The 20,229-nt window shown below is 33.3% G+C and overlaps 1 protein-coding gene and 1 pseudogene across 2 annotated transcripts in view; one reads left to right on the forward strand and one right to left on the reverse strand.

Moving 5' to 3' along the window:
• Positions 1-20,229, forward strand: part of LOC128157185 (out at first protein-like) — a 147,758-nt gene that overhangs the window by 117,829 nt on the left and 9,700 nt on the right. Inside the window, exons 2-5 of one of the 2 annotated variants that reach the window (XM_052819623.1) lie at positions 11,257-11,527; positions 11,835-11,975; positions 12,753-12,930; positions 13,399-14,607. In XM_052819623.1, coding sequence (XP_052675583.1) covers positions 11,318-11,527; positions 11,835-11,975; positions 12,753-12,930; positions 13,399-13,676 — 807 coding nt within the window. In that variant the 5' untranslated portion in view covers positions 11,257-11,317 and the 3' untranslated portion in view covers positions 13,677-14,607. Of the gene's footprint in view, positions 1-11,209; positions 11,528-11,834; positions 11,976-12,752; positions 12,931-13,398; positions 14,608-20,229 lie in introns of those variants that run through there. The other variant, XM_052819624.1, reaches the window with a different exon arrangement.
• On the reverse strand, positions 5,953-8,439 carry LOC128156265 (uncharacterized; annotated as a pseudogene).

Below are 20,229 nucleotides of genomic sequence, written 5' to 3' on the forward strand. Positions count from 1 at the left end.
TATTGTAAAATTTAAATAAAACTAGTTATAACTGATTGGTTTCCCCTTGATATAGCTACGTTTTATCGGGCGATAGAGTGAATGTAATAAACGCACACTTATTATTTACATAACCATATCACGTGACGTCAAAAACACACAGATCCACCCCACTGGCCTTATAACACACAGATCTATACCCATAATAACGAAAAAATATTAAAAATCTTGTTGATTTTATATCTGAAGCCATGGCTGAGTGGCCAGCAGTCAAATAGACAGGCCTACGTCACATTGCTGTTTGACACAAATACCTAAGTCCAAGTTCTTGTTAAAATAGTTTTAAAAGAAAAAGCACATGTACTTGACAGGTCTTATGAAATAAATTAAAGTATATTTATGAGAAAAGTAGAAATAGTTTTAAAAGGAACTTTGCATTAACAAATTCGAAAGAAAAAGTTTGAGACTATTTTGCGCTTATGCCCTTGAATGCTGTTATCACTGAAGACTCTACAACTTGCATGATAGACTGAGAAAAAATTACTACAGTTAGTTGCGTCTACAGCTAGTTTTCAATACAAAGAAGATTTTTAGATTCGATGAAAATGGATGACAATTATTCCCGATTGCTCTTAGACTATCAATAATTCAGTGGAAATAAAGCTACTTTTTGGGGGGTTTCTATGTATATTTTTTCCCCGGGGTCCATTATTCTGAGTGAGAAATAAGCTATCTGACTTATTTTAGTTCATGATCAGGGCCGGGTTTCAGAGTTAGTTTGAAGAAAAACAACCCAAAGTTCACGTTCCCCTCCTTATATGCCTCCCAGGACTCGTAATTGGACTAACTCATCATTTCACACTAATTTTTTAAAGTAGAATGGCATATAAACATCAGGCAAGTTTGCAGAATAAAATAAGGAAGGGGTTGAATAATATATTATGAGATTTTAAAAAGAGAAGTATTGCAAAGTTTTATACAATATTACATTGTGTATACAGATTGTTTACGATTTGTCTATATATAAAGAGCTATACAGAGAGGATGCAAACGTTATAACTTTACACTTTGTGCTTTCCATTATTGCTTTGGAAAAAAAATTAAACTTCGTTAAAAATTTTTTTATTCAAACAGACCAATTTTAACAGAATAAAAACATGTTGTTTTAAATTTGTATTTGAGTGAATGCACTTAACCTTTCCAGTTACCTTCAAATACACTTAATAAAACTTTTAAGTGTATAAGTATAAGTATACTTGTAAAAACAATGATGAAAATCAAGAAATGAAATGATATATTTTCAAATTTTTTTTAAACTATGTGTCTTCTTAACAATAAAACCGATAAAATAAGACAATCATCGATAATACCGATTAAATCAATTACCCATGACGAAACCTTCAAGCTAGAAATTAAAACATGTATTTTGCAGCACGTGCTTTATGCTTAATGGCTACTTTTTGCGATTCATAAATTCATATCCGTCTTCAGTAACAGTCTCAAATGAAAATCACTTAAGCTGGGCAGAATAAAAACTGAGGAAAGACCCAGAGCCGTAGGATAAAAAATGCGGAAAGGCTCAAAGCCGTAAGATAAAAACTGCGGAAAGACCAAGAGCCGTAGGATAAAGACTGCGGAAAGACCCAGTGCCGTAGGGTAAAAACTGTGGAAAGACCCATGCAGAGTCGTAGGATAAAAAATGCGGAAAGACCCAGAGCCGTAGGATAAAAACTGTGTAAAGACCCAGAGCCGTAGGAATGTTCGATTGTTCTACTGACAGCATGTACTTATTTTTAATTTACTGTTCATTTCATCTTCGACATGGTTTTAAATATTTATCAATTTGTATAAAACGTCGTCTTTTCATGAGATTCCTCTGCTACAAGTTGCATGTATTTTCCATCGGCAACCGCAAAATTCAACCAAACCGGAAGTGGTATCCAGTAAAGGATCAGGTCTCCTTTTGCAACTCAGCATGCTTAAAGGGACTTAGACAGATTTTAGGTCAAAATTTTCTTTTTCTTATTTTGTGTATAAAATGGTTTATTTGCTCATTTTAAATGATTAACCAAAATTTAAATGTTAGAAGTCGTTTTCAGAAAGATGCAGAGGTTAAAAGTCATTGTTATGTAAACAAAGCTCTCGAGTCTAATTATATTTGTTTACAAATAATGTAAAGTATGGAATTACCATTTTTTTACCAAATGACTCGTGGCAAACCAGGTAAACTGATTCAAAGTGTTCATAGATAAATTATAAACAGAATAAAGCAATATTTGATAAAGACTTATACCAATATAACACATAATTATATAAATCATAATAAAGCTCGAGCTTTGTTTACAAAACAAAGAATTTTAATTGCAAACTCTTGCTTAAAACTCAATATTTGACTTTCAAATTTTGCTAGAGCTCTTAAAAGTACCCACATTAACCATTCTAATCATTAAAATTGGAAAAATAAAATTTTAGATTTTGAGCTCAAATCGTGTCCAAGTTCCTTTAACGTGACCGAATCAACGAGTCACTGACTGGTTGATGGGTCGGAGTTACCAACATACATTAATGACATTGTAGAGATTGAATCAGTGCCGCGTGTGTTGTAACGCACGTGGAGAGTATTTTGAATCTCGACACCGTCATCTCCAAAGATGCGACACCATTGTCATGAACAAATCACATGATAATTGGCTAATAACCATTCTAATTCATTTAATTCATCAATTCAATATTACGCGAGAGAGGGGTGTAAATAAATAGGGATATGAATACCTTATGGAATAATTTTCTATAAGGATATTGAAAAACATTTTATGTGCAGCAAAAAAAAATATTGAGAATATTTTTAGGGCGTGTCATGCCAGGAATATTTGCATTAAAGTCGTATGAGACATTTTGCCGATTTTGAACATCCGATAGAAACATCATAATTTATGAATCATAGCTTCGTTTGCGAACCGTTTATTTCATATACATGTAGTCAAAAGATAGGCGATGAGCTTTTAGAACTTTGGATAGTTTACGTATCTAATTATGTATATCAGGAAAGTATATATACTTAGTATATAGGTCCATGTGTGTGTGTGTGTGTGTGTGTGCGTGCGCGTGCGCGTGCGTGCGTGTGTGTGTGTTTTATATACTACATCTTTGTATTAAAGATCATAAGCCCGGGCACATGATCTTTAATTAATACAAAGATGTAGTTGCCACGTTCCGATCCGGTGTTTTATATATCATTTAGTTTTTAATTTTGTAGATGTTTTTCTTCTTTTATGTGTAGTTTTTATTTTGTTGTCCTGAAAAAGGGACGGGTTGTCCCGAAAATTTGACAATATTTTACTATACTGAACAGCTGCTGAAGAGGGGACAACATCAGTTAGTTACGCAAGATGGGAAAGAAACACCTATGCATAATGTTCCTATATAATAGTAATTTTACTCTAAACGTGAATGCATGCAGTCCTTAGCTTGTTCTCAAAAAATCTCTCAGACGCGGTACAAAAATTCAGAAACGCATTATTTAGAAGTGGAGGGACAGACTGTCTTATACTTTTACTTTTTAAAAGTCAATACTAAATACATGGTAAGCTAGGCACGAACGGTCTTTCGGGGCGAACAGTTCCGCATTCTAAGTCAAGATAGAGTACTTTTTCAGTGAAGGTTAAAGACCTGTACTTGCTAAGTGTCTGTATGGTGGCATATCTCTGCCCCTTGTATGCAAGTTATTTTTCTATCAAATATGTCGACATGCAAGATAAATATGTTGACATGCAAGATAATTATGTCACATGCAAGAAAATTGCAATCAGATAAGTATTATGCAAAATCTCAAAAAATCTCAAATATCGCCCACCCGTGACATCCAAGATGCTAGATGCTACCTTTGACATGTAACTTATTTATGTTAACATGCAAGATAAATATGCTGACATGCAACTTATCAATGTCAACATGCAACTTAATTATGTGGACATGCAACTTATTTATGGCATCATGCAACTTACGTATGTTGACATGCGAGATAAATATGTTGACATGCAAGTTAGTTATGTTTACATGCGATATAAATCTGTTGACATGCAACTTATAAGTTGTATTTCAACATAACTAAGTTGCATGTCGACATAAATTTGTTGCATATGGCAACATATTTATCTTACATGTTAACATAACTAAGTTGCATGTCGACATAAAGACGTTGCATGTCGACATAAAGAAGTTGCATGTTAACATTGTTTTTCTTGTGATTCATTTAGCAAGTTCAATTAACAATTACCTGTAGTATATATAAAGATACATATACAATGCTGGGGGATAAATTGCCCTGCGCTCTAAGTATTTTCATATAGTTTCACAGTTAGATGCACGTTTATCATGCTCTGACTTTTTAATATTTAAATTTAAAAAAAAATACAACAAACAGTACAAATATGAAAATTGATAAATCTGTTTTGTTTTCAATAATGATTTTAATATACGTATGCCAATCTTTAGCATTATAAAGAGAAAAAAAAACGATTATATAGATGTTTTAAAACGTTCTGCAAACATTGCAGGGTAATGTTTTTATTATGCTGTCTTTTAACATTTTCATTCTGTGTGTTAAGCAGTTTTCTGACAATTAAGAAATATACATTTGAAATATCAATACAATCATAAGCAATTCATAGTTCCCACTCGTCTCCCGATGCCCCGCCCACCTTGGTAACTGTTACTAAGCCCCACATTATGGCGATGCCGGGTACATCAGCAAATGTTGCGACTTACAGCCTTAAGTCTATTCCAGACGATTTTTGTGTGAAATATTTGCCAAATAGCTCAAATTTGTCGGAAAAAGTCTTGCAAAAGGGTTTAAATTACTTTACGCAAGGGTACATTCATGATATTAAGATTTTTTACTATGATGAGTCCGTGCAAGCTGCAGCACGATGCTGGAGATCGATGCGGAAAAATCAATCCCCGCATCGAGTTCATTTGGAAATCAAAATTGATTCAATCAATGAGTCGCATTGTTCCTGTAAAGTTGGGTATGTGTTCAATAAAAATTACAAGTAACACTCACTTTTTACGTATTTCACAAGGAAATGATGCAAATGAAATGGCGGTTGTATATTGAAAAAAAATGTAAACATTACTGTAGTGACGTAATCTTTTGCGACAGATGTTGCATGCGTTATGAATGAAAAATTCATTAAATGTAAAACAGCATAATAAAACAATCTATTGTCTCATTTCTTAATTCATTTCCTGATTCGAGTGTGCAATTTATAGTAAATATATTACCGAATTTATTGTGATAAGGCCATGATTTTAAACAGAAACAGTTGACTAGTCCAGTTTTTTTAAATGTTGCCAAAGCATTTTTTTGTAGACAAATCATGCATAATTTTTTTATAGACATTGACAATTATTCATGCTCGTCTGATATATTTTCTTACAGCTTAAATGGTCACTGCTTTCATATAGTTGGCCTCATTAAAAGTTTGCAGGGATTCAAACTTCATAACTTTTCCAATGTACCCGAACAGCAAAGCTGTACAAGTATACCACAGCAGTGGCATGTGCCCAGGGGTTCTAAAATTAAGCCTGTTCCAATCAACCATTTAGTGGTGGCAAGGCCCACAGAATCCCGAAAACGAAAACCTGTCACATGCCAGATTGACTTAGATCAAGAGTATGTGAAATCCTAGATAATTTTTTTTCTTTTCTTGGCCATTGCATTTTACACTTGTTTACATGTAGATGCAATATTCAAAATATTGTAAAACAATATATATACATATTAAGTTGAATGATAAGTTTTCATTATAAGCAAATCTTGATTCATTTATTATATTTTAATAATAGACTTCCCAAAGTGTCCACAACTGACATAATGCAGCTGAGTATGTTAAAGGGAACCCCTCTAGAGTATACAATATCAGCAGATCACCCACTTGTAAACACAACCCCCCCCCCCCCCCCTTGGTGATGTGCAGTTAGGCTCAATATTGTCATATCAGGTACAAAAATTATTACATAAACATATGTATTGAAAGATTACACAGATTACAGAATTGGGGCATCACCCGTACAAGACTATCAATATCATGTTATTATACATAATTATATATATAAGCTACCCCAGACTTCTTCTCATTGGCTAAAAACTGCTCTTTATACATATGAAGCATTCAGTTTCTTCAACATTTCTAACAGAAAGATGGTCACAATTGGATTTTTTTCTGTAAAGATTTAAATAAATAAATAATGTTATTTACTACAATTTTTACTGTCTGTGACAAACACATCATGGAATTAAGTCAAGTGACAACATACAGACCAAATTGTGTTAATGTTTTTAAATAATGATGTAGAAATGCAAACAGAAAGCATTTTGTAAGTTTTAACCTTTGCGATAAGTCTTTCAATGTGCACACGATGTTTTGCAATCTTCTCAGTAAACAGAGTGTCTGAGACTGACATCTTGGATGTAGATGAAGCCATTGGTGGAATATTCAATACCAAATTTAAATTACTTAATTCCTCTCTAATAGTAAACCCTTTATCAGCCATAATAGCATCCCCATCTTTTACGTAACCTTCTAGTTTAAGTATTTCAAGAACATTGTAAAATCCGGACTGTTCACAAATATGTTTATCTGATATACATCCTGTAAACAATTCAGATGCAAAAATCACTGAACCATTTGGATCACAACCAATTAAAGCTTTCAAAGAAGTACTAGATTTATAATCACTGTAAAGCTGACTTTGCAAACCAAGTGCACATGGTGCTTGTGTTCTAAATGCAGTACCATCAATCATTACCAAAGTAGTAGGGTAATCATTTTTGAAATCTTTAGGCATGTTATTAATAATTACATCACGATGAGGCCAAATACAAAGTTGGCCCTACTTATAATACATCAATGAAATCCAAGTATAGTTTAAACCTAACTGACAAATCTTTCAAACCAAAGTTATGTCTCAGTCTACATAAAGTTAAAAAGAGTCCATCTTGCAGTGACAACATTTTAATGTCTTTTCGACCTTTTTCATAATTTACTGATGATCCATCAGAGACTAAAATGCCAAAAGACCAGCAAATCTTATATATACAATGCCAGTGTAATATTTGAACAAATTTTTCAATTTTCCCTCTCTTCTTATCACTTCCTCGACTCCAAACGATGGCTTTTGATCGTCAGATGATAGTTTGTCTTTAAGTTCCTTTATTCCTCTTTCAGAGTGCAGATTGTAGCTTCGTACTGCTTCTCTTTTTCTCTTAACACGTGTAGCTCAGTGGCCATTGCGAACATCTCAAATGGAGAAATCCCTAACAAAAAATAAAAGATAAATTTCAATCTGATACTTACTTACATTTATTTCAGTTTTATACATTGTGGAGTTTTTTTTCCAGACAAATAACATTAAGGAGGTTGAGCCACCCATGTCAGATGGTTGTGGCAATACTGATGTATTCCACCCAGCCCCATTGCCACAAGAGTATATGGATTTGAATATGAAATACAAAGATTGTGATCCCATTAAAATTGAATTGCATACACGAGAACAAAGTGATTCAGCACAATGGTACAATGAAAGAAAGAATCGTTTGACTGCATCTAATTTTGGGAAAATTTTGTAAAGAAAGTCGTCCCCGAATGAAAAGTTTTTGGGAAGCATATTTAACATTAAAAAGATTTCCGCTCTTTCCTTAGAATATGGTAAAATCCACGAAAAGGATGCAAAGTCTAAATTATTAAAAGACTTTCCAGCTAGGCACATCCACACCTGTGGGCTATATAGCTAGTTATTAACAAGGAGTTTGCTTTTTTAGGGGCAACTCCCGATGGTAAGGTTTGCGACACTGGTCACTGCGGTCTTATTGAAATAAAATGTCCATATTCTGCTAGGAATATTACAATTGCGGAAGCATCTTTTTGTGTAAAAACAATGAAATCACATTTAAAAAAATCATGCACATTATGCACAAATTCAGGGCCAACTCATGATTACAGGTTGTGCATTTTGTGATTTTGTTGTTTTCACACAGAAAGATATCTTTGTGGAGAGAATACAGCCCGACCTTCCGTTTATGACCACTATGCTGGAAAAATTGTGTGTTTTTTTAAAACCTATGCAAAGCCGTTTCTTGCTAAACTTTTATTAATTATTCGTTTATAATATGTTTTTCCTTCATCAAAAAAGAGGTAATTGATATAATTGTAAGATCTTATTGCCGTAAATTGTCGATAACCGTCTTCTTGTTTTTATAATGATTCGCTTGGTGTTTTTTTAAACAATTAAAGAATTTGGGACTTTAATTGGATCATTCAGAAGCTTAGCAGATGTTTATCACCTATTCTATCTTTAAAGAATTTACATATAACACAATCCTTTGATCTGTAAATGAGATATATACGGAAATGGAACATGTAACTGTATCAAACTATATATACATGTACTGCCAACCATGGTGATTATTATGTAGATGTAGAAAGGGCGGTATTGTTTTTATTAATTATATATGTATCTTTCAAAATGTTTATATTGACCAGAATACACAAAAATATATGACATATAAATTAATTAATCCTATATAAAATTAAGGCGAACGGACACCGTGCGAACGGCGCGAAGAGCGAACGGACCTAGGGCGAACGAAGTTAGAGCGAACGGCGTCAAGGGCGAACGCGTTTTAGAGCGAACGAACAGCCAATCGCGGCCGATCGAAGCGCTTCTCTGACTAATTACACGGAACATTCTGATTGGCTAATAAAATAAGTTTGATTGACGTGTCGGAACTATGAATTTTAGCCAGACATTACAACCAGATTAAATGTTATGAAAACGTTTTGTGCTACCTGGGTGGTACTTATATCGATGTTTATTTCCCCCTTAACTCGATTAAAACGTTCCAGTGTTTCAGTAGAAGGTAATTTGAATTAAAAGAAATAAAATAGGACACCTGATAAGTTTCAATAGTGCTTCGATCAAGAAACACGACTATAGTCTGTCCCAAGATAACTTGGATTCACATTTTGCTTAATTGCTTGATATTTATAAATACCTCAGGGTTCAAACGATGTTCATTCAAAAGTATGAAAAATTTCCAAGATTTCTCAGTCGAAACGCCCCTGTTAGCGTATCAGCTAAAAAATGTGATGTCTACGGAGATTTTGTATTGCAACAAGCCCGGATGATAACGTTGAAAAATTGCGCGATGTATTCCGAGTGTATTCCGAATGGAGTAAAGATGTAAACATTCCCCATTATAAATCTCCGTAAGGAATCTGTTTTCGTTCCTGTGAATTTTTTTGAGTGCCAGTTGATAATGTGTCAATGAAATTATCTTGGAAAATATCCCTTTCAACTATTACAAGTGCACTTCTTTCACAGGTATGTGTATTTTTTTTTAAATCGTCCAAATGTGCTGCATAAATATCTTGGGACAGACTATAGTTCTATGTAACGTTATGTCTCTTATCAAATTATCAGATGGAAAAATAAAAAACATTAACATCACGGAACTGATCTTTTAGATACTGAATAAAGTTTTCAATTTTATTATCGCATAGCCCCCTAACTCCGTCACTACCCTAACTCCGTCACTTTCGGGAAACTCCTCGCCGTTTGAAATCAAGTACGATTATGACGTCATTTTTTACATGTCAAAAATCTTTAATCAAATATCAACAATCTGCAACGGTTAAATTTAAGAATATGTCAAATAAATAACAGAATTAAACCTTGTTCATTTTATGCACCATTAATTGTGTGAAATCAGCTAAAACTTTTTCACGGGTGCACTAAAATATCGATATATCTGACATGCGGGCCCATTCGATCATTTACGGTGGTCAGCCATTTTTAGAGAGGTCAAGATGAAACATTTCACATGTCATACATTTTTGATTAAGGTAATTAATACATTTTTTTCAGACCGCAATAGCCTTTATGCACTACTCTTGATGATTACGTCAAATCGCTCATGCCGATACTTTTGCCTTATACAGGGTATAGAAATATCCGGTATATCGCTATTTAAAATATGCTACATTTCTAAAAATGTAATAAATAAATAATTTAATAAGTAATATATTAATAAATGATACAAAATATTTGAAATATATAAGGACATAAATCAAACGGCATCCATAAATTCTGAAAAGGCCATTGTGATTGTTGTTTCATGGACCCATTTTTTATTCTGGTGATCATTTCATTTCGATGAAATTAAATACAATTTAAATTGTATGCACCATTTTTACTTATTATAACATGACCTAGATACAAATTGAGTTTTAACTAAATCGTTAATGTTTCTTTATTCCCTGCCATATCATAGAGCATGTGGGTGACGGAGTTAGGTTCATAAGTTATGATAGCACGTGTGATAAACGTCGTATTCAGAGGGCTTATTTGAATAAAAATAAAAATATTTTTGTTAATAATTTTATAAATTATATTGTTTCAGATTATATTTAGTGATTGCAAATGATAAAAACCACAAAAAATAATTTACAGAGAAACGCGGGAGGTTTTCTGCTTATGGTGACGGAGTTTGGGTACTCGGGGATACCGGGGCATTTATATGATTTGAATTGATAAACAATGAAAGAGGAAATTTTAAAAAAATTCGGAATAAAGTTACTCTCTTTGGCTATTTCCGAAGACAAAACGTGTACGTTTTACGTCTGAAACATGACGTCATTATGTACATGTAGACTGAGCACGCGACGTTTAGTTACACTTTGGCAAACGATTTGAGTAGGCAACCAAGCGGATCCTACTGTGTGTGTTTCAAATAAATTTTGTTCTACAAAAATCAAACAGCTCGGTCCAACAGTCACACCGTTTACATATTAAGTTGCATGTTGACATCAATTTGTAGCGTATCTTACATCTTGGATGTCACATGTTGGCGATATTTGAGATTTTTTATAACTCTTATTTGATTGCAGTTTTCTTGCATGTCGACATAGTAATGTTGCATGTTGACATAACTATCTTGTATGACTTGTCAACATCTTTATCTTGCATGTTGACATAATTAATAGAAAAATAACTTGCACACAAGGGGCAGAGATATGCCACCATATGTCTGGGATTCCAAACCAATTGTGAAAGTACTTATAGTAAATGTACAAAACGATGAAATGTTGAACGAAAAGATCATGGTGATCAAAAGCGAATAATTCCATGTACGTATTAACTATTTCAGTAAACAAGCATTTCAAAGATAAAGAGCGTTTATCTCACCGTGATTATCAACAAAAATGAAGTAGTGATTAGTGAAAGATTTTGATGCTCGTTCACATCGTTGCGTTTATGTCTTTGATTTCGCATCGATATGATGTTAATTAGCAAATTTCTTTTTAGTCTTTGTTTAGCTATGGTACTTCCAGTTGACTGTTTGTCACAGTTGGTTGTAAATGTTAAAAATAAAGGCGGTGACATTATAAAAGAAATCATCACTGGTAACACAACCTCCGATGTCGTTGAACTTCAGTTTCAAAACACAGATGGAACCATCATCAACCAGTTTATCGATTTTAAATCGGTAATGTCAATTTGTTATTTTTTGGTATTGTGCTAGAAACGTTATGATTTGAGATCTCGTGTTTCTTATATAAACCAGAATTGTAAATGTTTTAATGGAAGACTGTCTCCGCAGACCTGGGACGTATATACTAAGTAGTACTTAATATATACGTCCCTGCCCAGACTAACCTCCAGGTAAAGTTTTGATGGGACGTTTGCAGGGGAAAGTAAAATCAAATGATATAATGTTTTCTTACCTCTTCCAATTCCGCTGATGTAATTTCTGAAACACAAAGATATATCCTTTACCTTTTAACTTTTGAAAGGAGGTCCAAATTTTCCGTGCATATGTCCTGTGGGAAGAGGAATTAGGATTTACCAGAAACAAACCATTTACCCTGTGCTTTGTGTCCAGATTCAACAAAAATGAGTTCATTTCTTCAGATGCTATGTCCAAACTCAGACAGGTAAATTTTTGAATCACAGATGTACACGTATGAAAATGTAATGTACACTGTATAAAATCAGGGACATATATACTGTTATATATGTCTCTGATAATATTATGCTGATTTGACTTGAAAATAGTTGAAATTTCATGACAAGACATACAAATCCCAAACCATAACTAATGCATGGACCAAACACTTGAAATATAAACTAATAAACATACAATTTAACTTATGATATATATTAGCAAATATAGTACTTATGTAATAATGATGCAAATAGCATTATAAATTGTAATAAACGCTAGATTTAACAAAGCTGGATTTTACAACACAAATAAATCTATCTATCTATGCATTACTAGTTTACCAGTGTTTAGGTAAAAAAGTATTGTGTGCAATTTTGAGAATTCTGGTAAGTAGCTTTAAATTTCAACACCACTGTTGGAAGAAGGCTACCATATTTAAGATATGAAGATGAATTATCAACTTTCAGATTTGTGTATCAGTAAGTATCAGAACACAAGGAATCGTAATTTCCAAATGCTCAAAGTATATTGCAAAAAGTTATATTAAAAGCTACATTGTAAGTTTCTATTTAATTTTATGTAAACCAGACACATAAAATGATGCATGATAAGCCATGATTCTAACAATCCAAATTTGAACTTTTATTTTATTTGCCTTTACGAAATAAAAAAAGAAACTTGATTAAAATCATGATGCATGGAACCTTATAGATATGGCATAGCAATGCTTTACTAAGATGTAATTCTAGTGCTTGGATGTTTGTAGAAAAATCCAACAGCTATTCGTACCCCTGAGGAGGAAAAGGTTCCAGAGATGCACATCATGGACCTCCAGATGAACCTGAAGAAGACAGATGTCATCAGCCCCAACATCAAGAAGTTCTGTAAGGAAGCCAACATCACAACCTATGCTAAAGAGTCAGATATCAAGATCTGGTCACAAGGTAACTGAAAATTTATTCTGAAAAATGGATCAATAACTTAAGATGTGATCAGTTAACGAAATGTCTTAATGAACACAGTTTGAACGAAAATTAAAGGCTACTCAGATACCTAATAATCTATAGAGAAAGAGTTATCTCTCTTTGGATTAGAAGTGCATTGTCTATAATTTTGTGACGGCTGTTTACTGAATATCCTTGTGGTATTATATGCTCTGTGAATATAAGACAGCAGAGTGTAACTGTGTTCATCGTCAGCTCAAGGTATGTATCAGAGAACAGTATTTTTTATTGATTATATTTTCTTTGAAATAATATATATCTAAATATTAAACATATCAGCGTGAGGTTATTCCAGGTAAAATTTGATAGAACAAAAGATATTTCTTGTACCGGTATTAGATATTTAACTTGCAATTGATTGTGATACAATTTTTAAAATTCAATTTACTGTTTTCTAATACCTGATAGCTCTGGGCCAGGACATGAACCTACTGATGTCTACAGTGAAGAGGATACACCCCGAAAAGTACACAAATTGTAAGGACACCGCTGCCATTACCTCCCCGTGTTTGTGTCACTATCACATCTGCGTTGGCTGGTACCCCTGTGGCCTCAAGTACTGTCGTGGTAAAGACTCTGCTGGGCGCTATGTCAGCTACCGATGTGGAATCAAGACCTGTCGAAGATTTCTATCCTATGACTTTGTGGTGGACAAAAAATATAATTGCCTTTGGGATGATATTTGAGATTGTTAAATATAAAAATGTCTTCCATTTTGATTGATACGCTAGAAGGTTTACATCATACCAAGAGTCATGAAATCTTAATATCTGACATTTGTTTTTTGATACCAGTACAAGTGTCAGTACCAGTCCTCATGCATAATACAAATAGCTGACTGCTGACATATTGATTTCAGGTTAGGCAAACAATTGGAATTTAATGTAGCAAGCAGCACAAATTTAATGATGTGTTCAAATTTACCAGTATCATAAATAAAACCTGTTAAGGTTTGAATGTGTTTGCAGCACTTTCACATACATTTTGGTATTGGAGCTTGGGCACCATTTTAATGATTATTGGAAAAATCATTACATATATACTAAAACTCTTATCATATTTTTGGAATTTGAGATATTAAGTTAAAAGAGAGTTATTTAGATATACTTGTACATTTTCATGTTCTTAATTTTTAGATATAAGAATATTTGGAGTAAAAGTTTGCAACTTTGTTTTCGTCTGGTACAGGGTATTCAAAAGTTGTAGCTATTGACAATTGAGAGCCCTGATATAATGGATGCCACGGTAATTATAGTGTTTGGTTGTTCTGATAATTTCAGACTTTTTTACTGTGTATTTGCCATAAAGAAGACATGTATTTTTGTATCAGATGGTGCTATACTTTGTTTTTATATTGCGATGTAACCGTATTCATTGGTTGAGCACTTCTCTTTGTATCCAATGTGATCAGTTTGGTTATTGCGCATTGAAAATAGTTTTGTTGTAGATGTGTCTTGTTATAAAATGACATCAGTATGTGCCAAACATTACAAGTCTACTTAAAATGCATTTATGAGTACATGTCAGTGTATTACTAAAATATATATTGTATGTAATGCTTTTTTAGATTTTGTATATTTTTTGCATTTTGATAAAGTCTTCATTCAATTTAAAGAAGATTAGTATTTGAATTATTATCATTATTTAATGAAATAATCAAACTTATTTCCGTTTGAAAATTTGAATAATATCAATAGGCATCATCGCCACCTTATTTGCCCATGCTCATTTCCATTTTTGAGTCGGCTCGCGAAGCGAGCGAGTCCTTGTTATCATAGCCGTTTCTGCGAAAATTTTGCACTACATTATTCATGCGCTAATGAAAATAGTGCATGCATTAACCTCTTTTGTTTGCGTGATTGCCAATTTGAAATGGTTAACTTTTAAACAATCTTATCTTTTTTTACACATATATTTTTAGGGTTTTCTTGATGTTTAAAAAATAAAACAAATCAAGGTAGTTTTTGTTCAATCGACGCCCATGAATTTGACAACTTACACAGGGAAAACCTTGTTCCATATTAAGCGTAAAATCTATTTTTAGAAAAACCCAGCTCGCTAAGCAAAAAGACCCTTGCTGTCATCTTGTGATCTCTTGGAGTAGATTTTGAGCACAAACGTGAATTGATACTGGCGATATTATATAAATAGTGCCTGTTTGGGAGGGTAACTGTTGAAATTGACACCCCGAGACAACCATTGTCAACGGACGCGAAGCGGTGGTTGACAATGGTTTTCGAGGGGTGTCAATTTCAACAGTTACCCTCCCAAACAGGCACTATTTATTTTATTATACTGAATGCCTTAATTTAAAAGAAATTTTTACTGCTTTTATATAAAAATGAAGTGAATTCTACGGCGAACCGTACGCGCATAATATACGCGCATGTAACAATTCGTTGTGTGACCCGTTGCCAAGTGCGTTGCTAACGCTGAGGGGAATAGAACGGATTACCAACTGCGTCTAAACCAATCAGATTTCAGTATTTAATATGAAAGTATAATTAAATGCAAATAGATCCTATTTCTTCGTCATTAAAATATACTGGTACTTTGTTTCTGTCCTACGATATTATGCATTGCCAGTCTGGCAGGCATTGCCAGTCTATCATGGAAATGTCAACAGAACGTATTAAATCAAAGTACTGAAAGTACTGACACGAGTTGATGACTCAGGAATCAGACATTTATTGCAGAATTTGAAATAATCATGAATTAAGTATAGAAGTATCTTATTATCACTGGCTACAACATATCAAAGATAAAAAAAAATCATGAATCGTGAAAGATAATTTTTTAATAAATAGATAATAAAAAATAAATTTTTTAAATAAATAGGATATCTAAATATTATTATCACGTAATTTAATATGAAAAAGCTGGTCTCATAAAGGTGATGTCTGCCACAATGAGCCCTGTATTCTTTGTTTACCTATGTTTAATTTATTTACAAAAGACGGAATTTTTTTTTTATGTATTACAATGTAATCATAAAAACATTGACAACATGTTCACATCGAGTCGACTCTTAGGCTCTTCAGGCCTTTGATTATTATAATTCTTTCTTTGAAATATTTCATATTTGTCGCATGGCAAGTCAACATCCAGCTACAGCCAGAATCCCTTAAACCGACGTGACTACAGAAAGATAACTCATGGTTATACAGGAACCGCCCAACTTGTACGCTTTTTAGTAGACATCAGAGGTTTTAGTGCTTTTGGTTTCATATATCATACGTTTAAATTAACAAATAGCTGTAATACCCCCATATAATATCAGTCTAAAGTCTGCTTGGCTTAACCTATCACTCGAAAGGGATGTCCATGATAATCCTAATTAAGTGAACAAAACCCATATTTGAAATTAGATACATTTAAGTAATACAAACCCGGTATATATTTTTTTATATCTTGACGAACTTTAATTTAACATTAAAAGAATAATAACCCGACAAAGTGATATTTAAGGAAATGAAACTTGTATTAAAATCACTCATTGATATATTGAGAATCTACATTTAGATGAATTTGCTGAGTTCTACAAATTAGCACAAATGATTTCCAACGCATGCTTGACTAAGTTGGACAGGAACGGAGTTTCCCTATGTAACATTGAAATATTCTTGGCACATTTTCAACTATATTGAAACACTGAACTCAGTGTATTCATGTAATTAATGAAAAAGCGCTGTTTATTGACATTTTTTCTTCAGTGGGAATAGATAAAATACTTTCTGTCAGTAAATCGAAATTATTGACTGTGACGGTGGACGGTAATTCCACACAGTGATGTACAGGAATTTCATCGGATAGGAATTCAGCTGATCTGTACATAAATCGACTGAGCGGGGCTTTATTGTCTGCCCGTATCGCCGTGTCTTCAATTGATGACTGAGTTTCTGGTAATTAAAAATTATAATAGAGCGGAAATTACTTTAACAAAACAATGTGAAATAGAAATGAATAGAGAAATTAAGTCGATAATTTTTTTTCGGTAACACTATTTCAAACGTTTAATACATGTATATAAAATGGTATACATGTTGGCCATGCATAGTCAAACATGGTTTAGCAGACATGTTGTACCTGGTCTCAAAATGAAAAATATATATATGTGTATTAAACACTCAACCTAGTTGGAATGTAAGTTTGTGATGTACAGTGCATCCGCACTTGTAATGAGATTACAACTGAAAGATGATTTTTAGTAGCAAAGAATTCACATTAAAATATAATTAATTCTGAGATTCAATGACAAAACGGAAACTCAATCAATAGTTTTGTATAAGAATTAAAATTTATTTAGGTACAGCAGTTACGGATATTAAACAGTGGGACGGACAACTTCGGAATGGACATTTTTCCGGCGCTGCGCACCCCTTTCCATACACACTATTGACCAAAGTTTAGTACCAAATGGTGGGGTTTTTTTATTCTAAATAAATTTATGGAAAAAAAATTGAAACATTTTTAGATAGTTTTTTAGATATTTGAACCTAAAAGTTCCAACCCCATGGGATTTAAGTTTGGAAAAAATACCCCACAGAAAACCCCATGCAAACCCCATGGGGTTTTGCAATAAACCCCATGGGACAGAAAACCCCATGAAATATTATTTATATAAAAAAAAATCCAAACCGGAAAGCTAAAGTTTTTCTTGCAGGTATTGATTGATTGTGTCTGTTTTGTACAGTATTGATTGATTGTGTCTGTTTTGTACAGTATTGATTGGTTGTGTCTGCGTTGTACAATATTGATTGGTTCTGTCTGTGTTGTTCGGTTGTACAGTATTGGATGGTTCCGTCTGTGTTGTATAGCATTGATTGGTTTTGTCCATGTTGTACAGTATTGATAGGATCTGTCTGTGTTATACAGTATTGATTGGTTCTGTCTGGGTTGTATAACATTCATTTGATTGGTTCTGTCTGTGTTATACAGTATTGATGGGTTCCGTCTGTGTTGTACAGTAGTAATTGGATCTGTATGTGTTGTACAGTAGTAATTGGTTCTGTATGTGTTGTACAGAATTTATAGGTTCTATCTGTGTTGTACAGTATTGATTGGTCCTGTCTGTGTTGTACAGTATTGATTGTACAGTTATGATTGGATCTATCCGTGTTGTACAGTATTGATTGATTCTGTATGTGTTATACAGTATTGATTGGATCTGTCTGTGTTGTACAGTATTGATTGGATCTGTCTGTGTTGTATAACATTGATTGGTTCTGTCTGTGTTGTACAGTATTGATTGGTTCTGTCTGTGTTGTACAGTATTGATTGGATCTGTCTGTGTTGTATAACATTGATTGGTTCTGTCTGTGTTGTACAGTATTGATTGGATCTGTCTGTGTTGTATAACATTGATTGGTTCTGTCTGTGTTGTACAGTATTGATTGGATCTGTCTGTGTTGTACAGTATTGATTGGATCTGTATGTGTTGTACAGTATTGATTGGATCTGTATGTGTTGTACAGTATTAATTGGATCTGTATGTGTTGTACAGTATTGATTGGTTCTGTATGTGTTGTACAGTATTGATTGGTTCTGTCTTTGTTGTACAGTATTGATTGGATCTGTCTGTGTTGTACAGTATTGATTGGATCTGTATGTGTTGTACAGTATTGATTGGATCTGTATGTGTTGTACAGTATTAACTGGATCTGTATGTGTTGAACATAATTTATTGGTTGTATCTGTGTTGTACAGTATTGATTGGTTCTCTCCGTGTTGTAATGCATTGTTTGGTTTTGTCTGTATTGTATAATATTAATTGGTTCTGTCTGTGTTTACAGCATTGATTGGTTGTATCTGTGTTGTACAGTATTGATTCGTTTTGTCTGTGTTGTACAGAATTAATTGGGTGTATCTTGAGTTGTACAGAATTGATTAGTTATGTCTGTGTTGTACAGTATTGATTCGTTTTGTCTGTGTTGTATATCATTGGTAAGTTCTGTTTGTGTTGTACGGAAGTGATTGTTTTTGTCTGAGTTTTATAATATTGATTGGTTCTGTCTATGTTGTACATTATTGATTAGATCTGTCTGGGTCGTACAGTATTGATTAGATCTGTCTGGGTTGTTCAGTATTGATTGGTTCTGTCCGTGTTGTAAAGTACTGATTGGATTTGTCTGTACAATATATTGGTTTTGTCTGTGTTGTATTGTATTGATTGGTTTTGTCTGTATTGTATAATATTAATTGGTTCTGTCTGTGTTGACAGCATTGGTTGGTTCTGTATGTGTTGTACAGTTTTGATTGGTTGTATCTATGTTGTAAGATATTGACTGGTTCTGTATGTGTTGTACAGTTTTGATTGGTTGTATCTGTGTTGTATATTATTGGTTGGTTCTGTATGTGTTGTACAGTTTTGATTGGTTGTATCTGTGTTGTATATTATTGGTTGGTTCTGTATGTGTTGTACAGTTTTGATAGGTTGTATCTGTGTTGTAAAATATTGACTGGTTCTGTCTGTGTTGTACAGTTTTGATTAGTTGTATCTGTGTTGTATAATATTGATTGATTCTGTCTGTATTGTATGATATTGATTGGATCTGTCTGTGTTGTATGATATTGATTGGATCTGTCTGTGTTGTATGATATTGATTGGATCTGTCTGTGGTGTATGATATTGATTAGTTTTGTCCGTGTTGTATGGTATTGGTTAGTTCTCTCTGTGTTGTACGGTGAGGTTCTTTCTGTCTGAGTTGTATAGCATTGATTGCGTCTGTCTGTGTTGTACAGTATTGATTGGCTCATCATTGTTGTACAATTTTGGTTCGTTATATCTTAAAATGTTCATTGATTCCTTCTGGTTTTACATTTATAAGAATTAGTGAATTGACGTTCTTATGCTTTACTGTTCTGGCTGGTGTATTTGTAATTGGTGTCTTACGTCTCATTGGTTTAATAAGTGTTGTTCATATCTGATTGGTTATCCAAACTATGTACAAATACTATTTGTTAAGTAAATGATAAAACGATTGATTCTACAGTCAATGCTGTGAATGGCTGATTGGTTCTTCAAGTGTTCTACAATATAATAAATGTGATACACAGTAGGATTATTTTAAGGGCTGCACAGGTCTAATTTGTTTCAATTGTATGTACATGTTACTGTTGGGTAGTTTCCATTGTTTCTATAATGCATGTAAAGATTTTATTATGGTTTCTTATGCCTTATTTAGTCCCTGGTTAAGGTAAGGCATCAAATTAGTATAATGCTCACCTTCAAGGTAACAT

Source organism: Crassostrea angulata, chromosome 7, assembly GCF_025612915.1.
Source record: "Crassostrea angulata isolate pt1a10 chromosome 7, ASM2561291v2, whole genome shotgun sequence".
Classification (NCBI taxonomy): domain Eukaryota; kingdom Metazoa; phylum Mollusca; class Bivalvia; order Ostreida; family Ostreidae; genus Magallana; species Magallana angulata.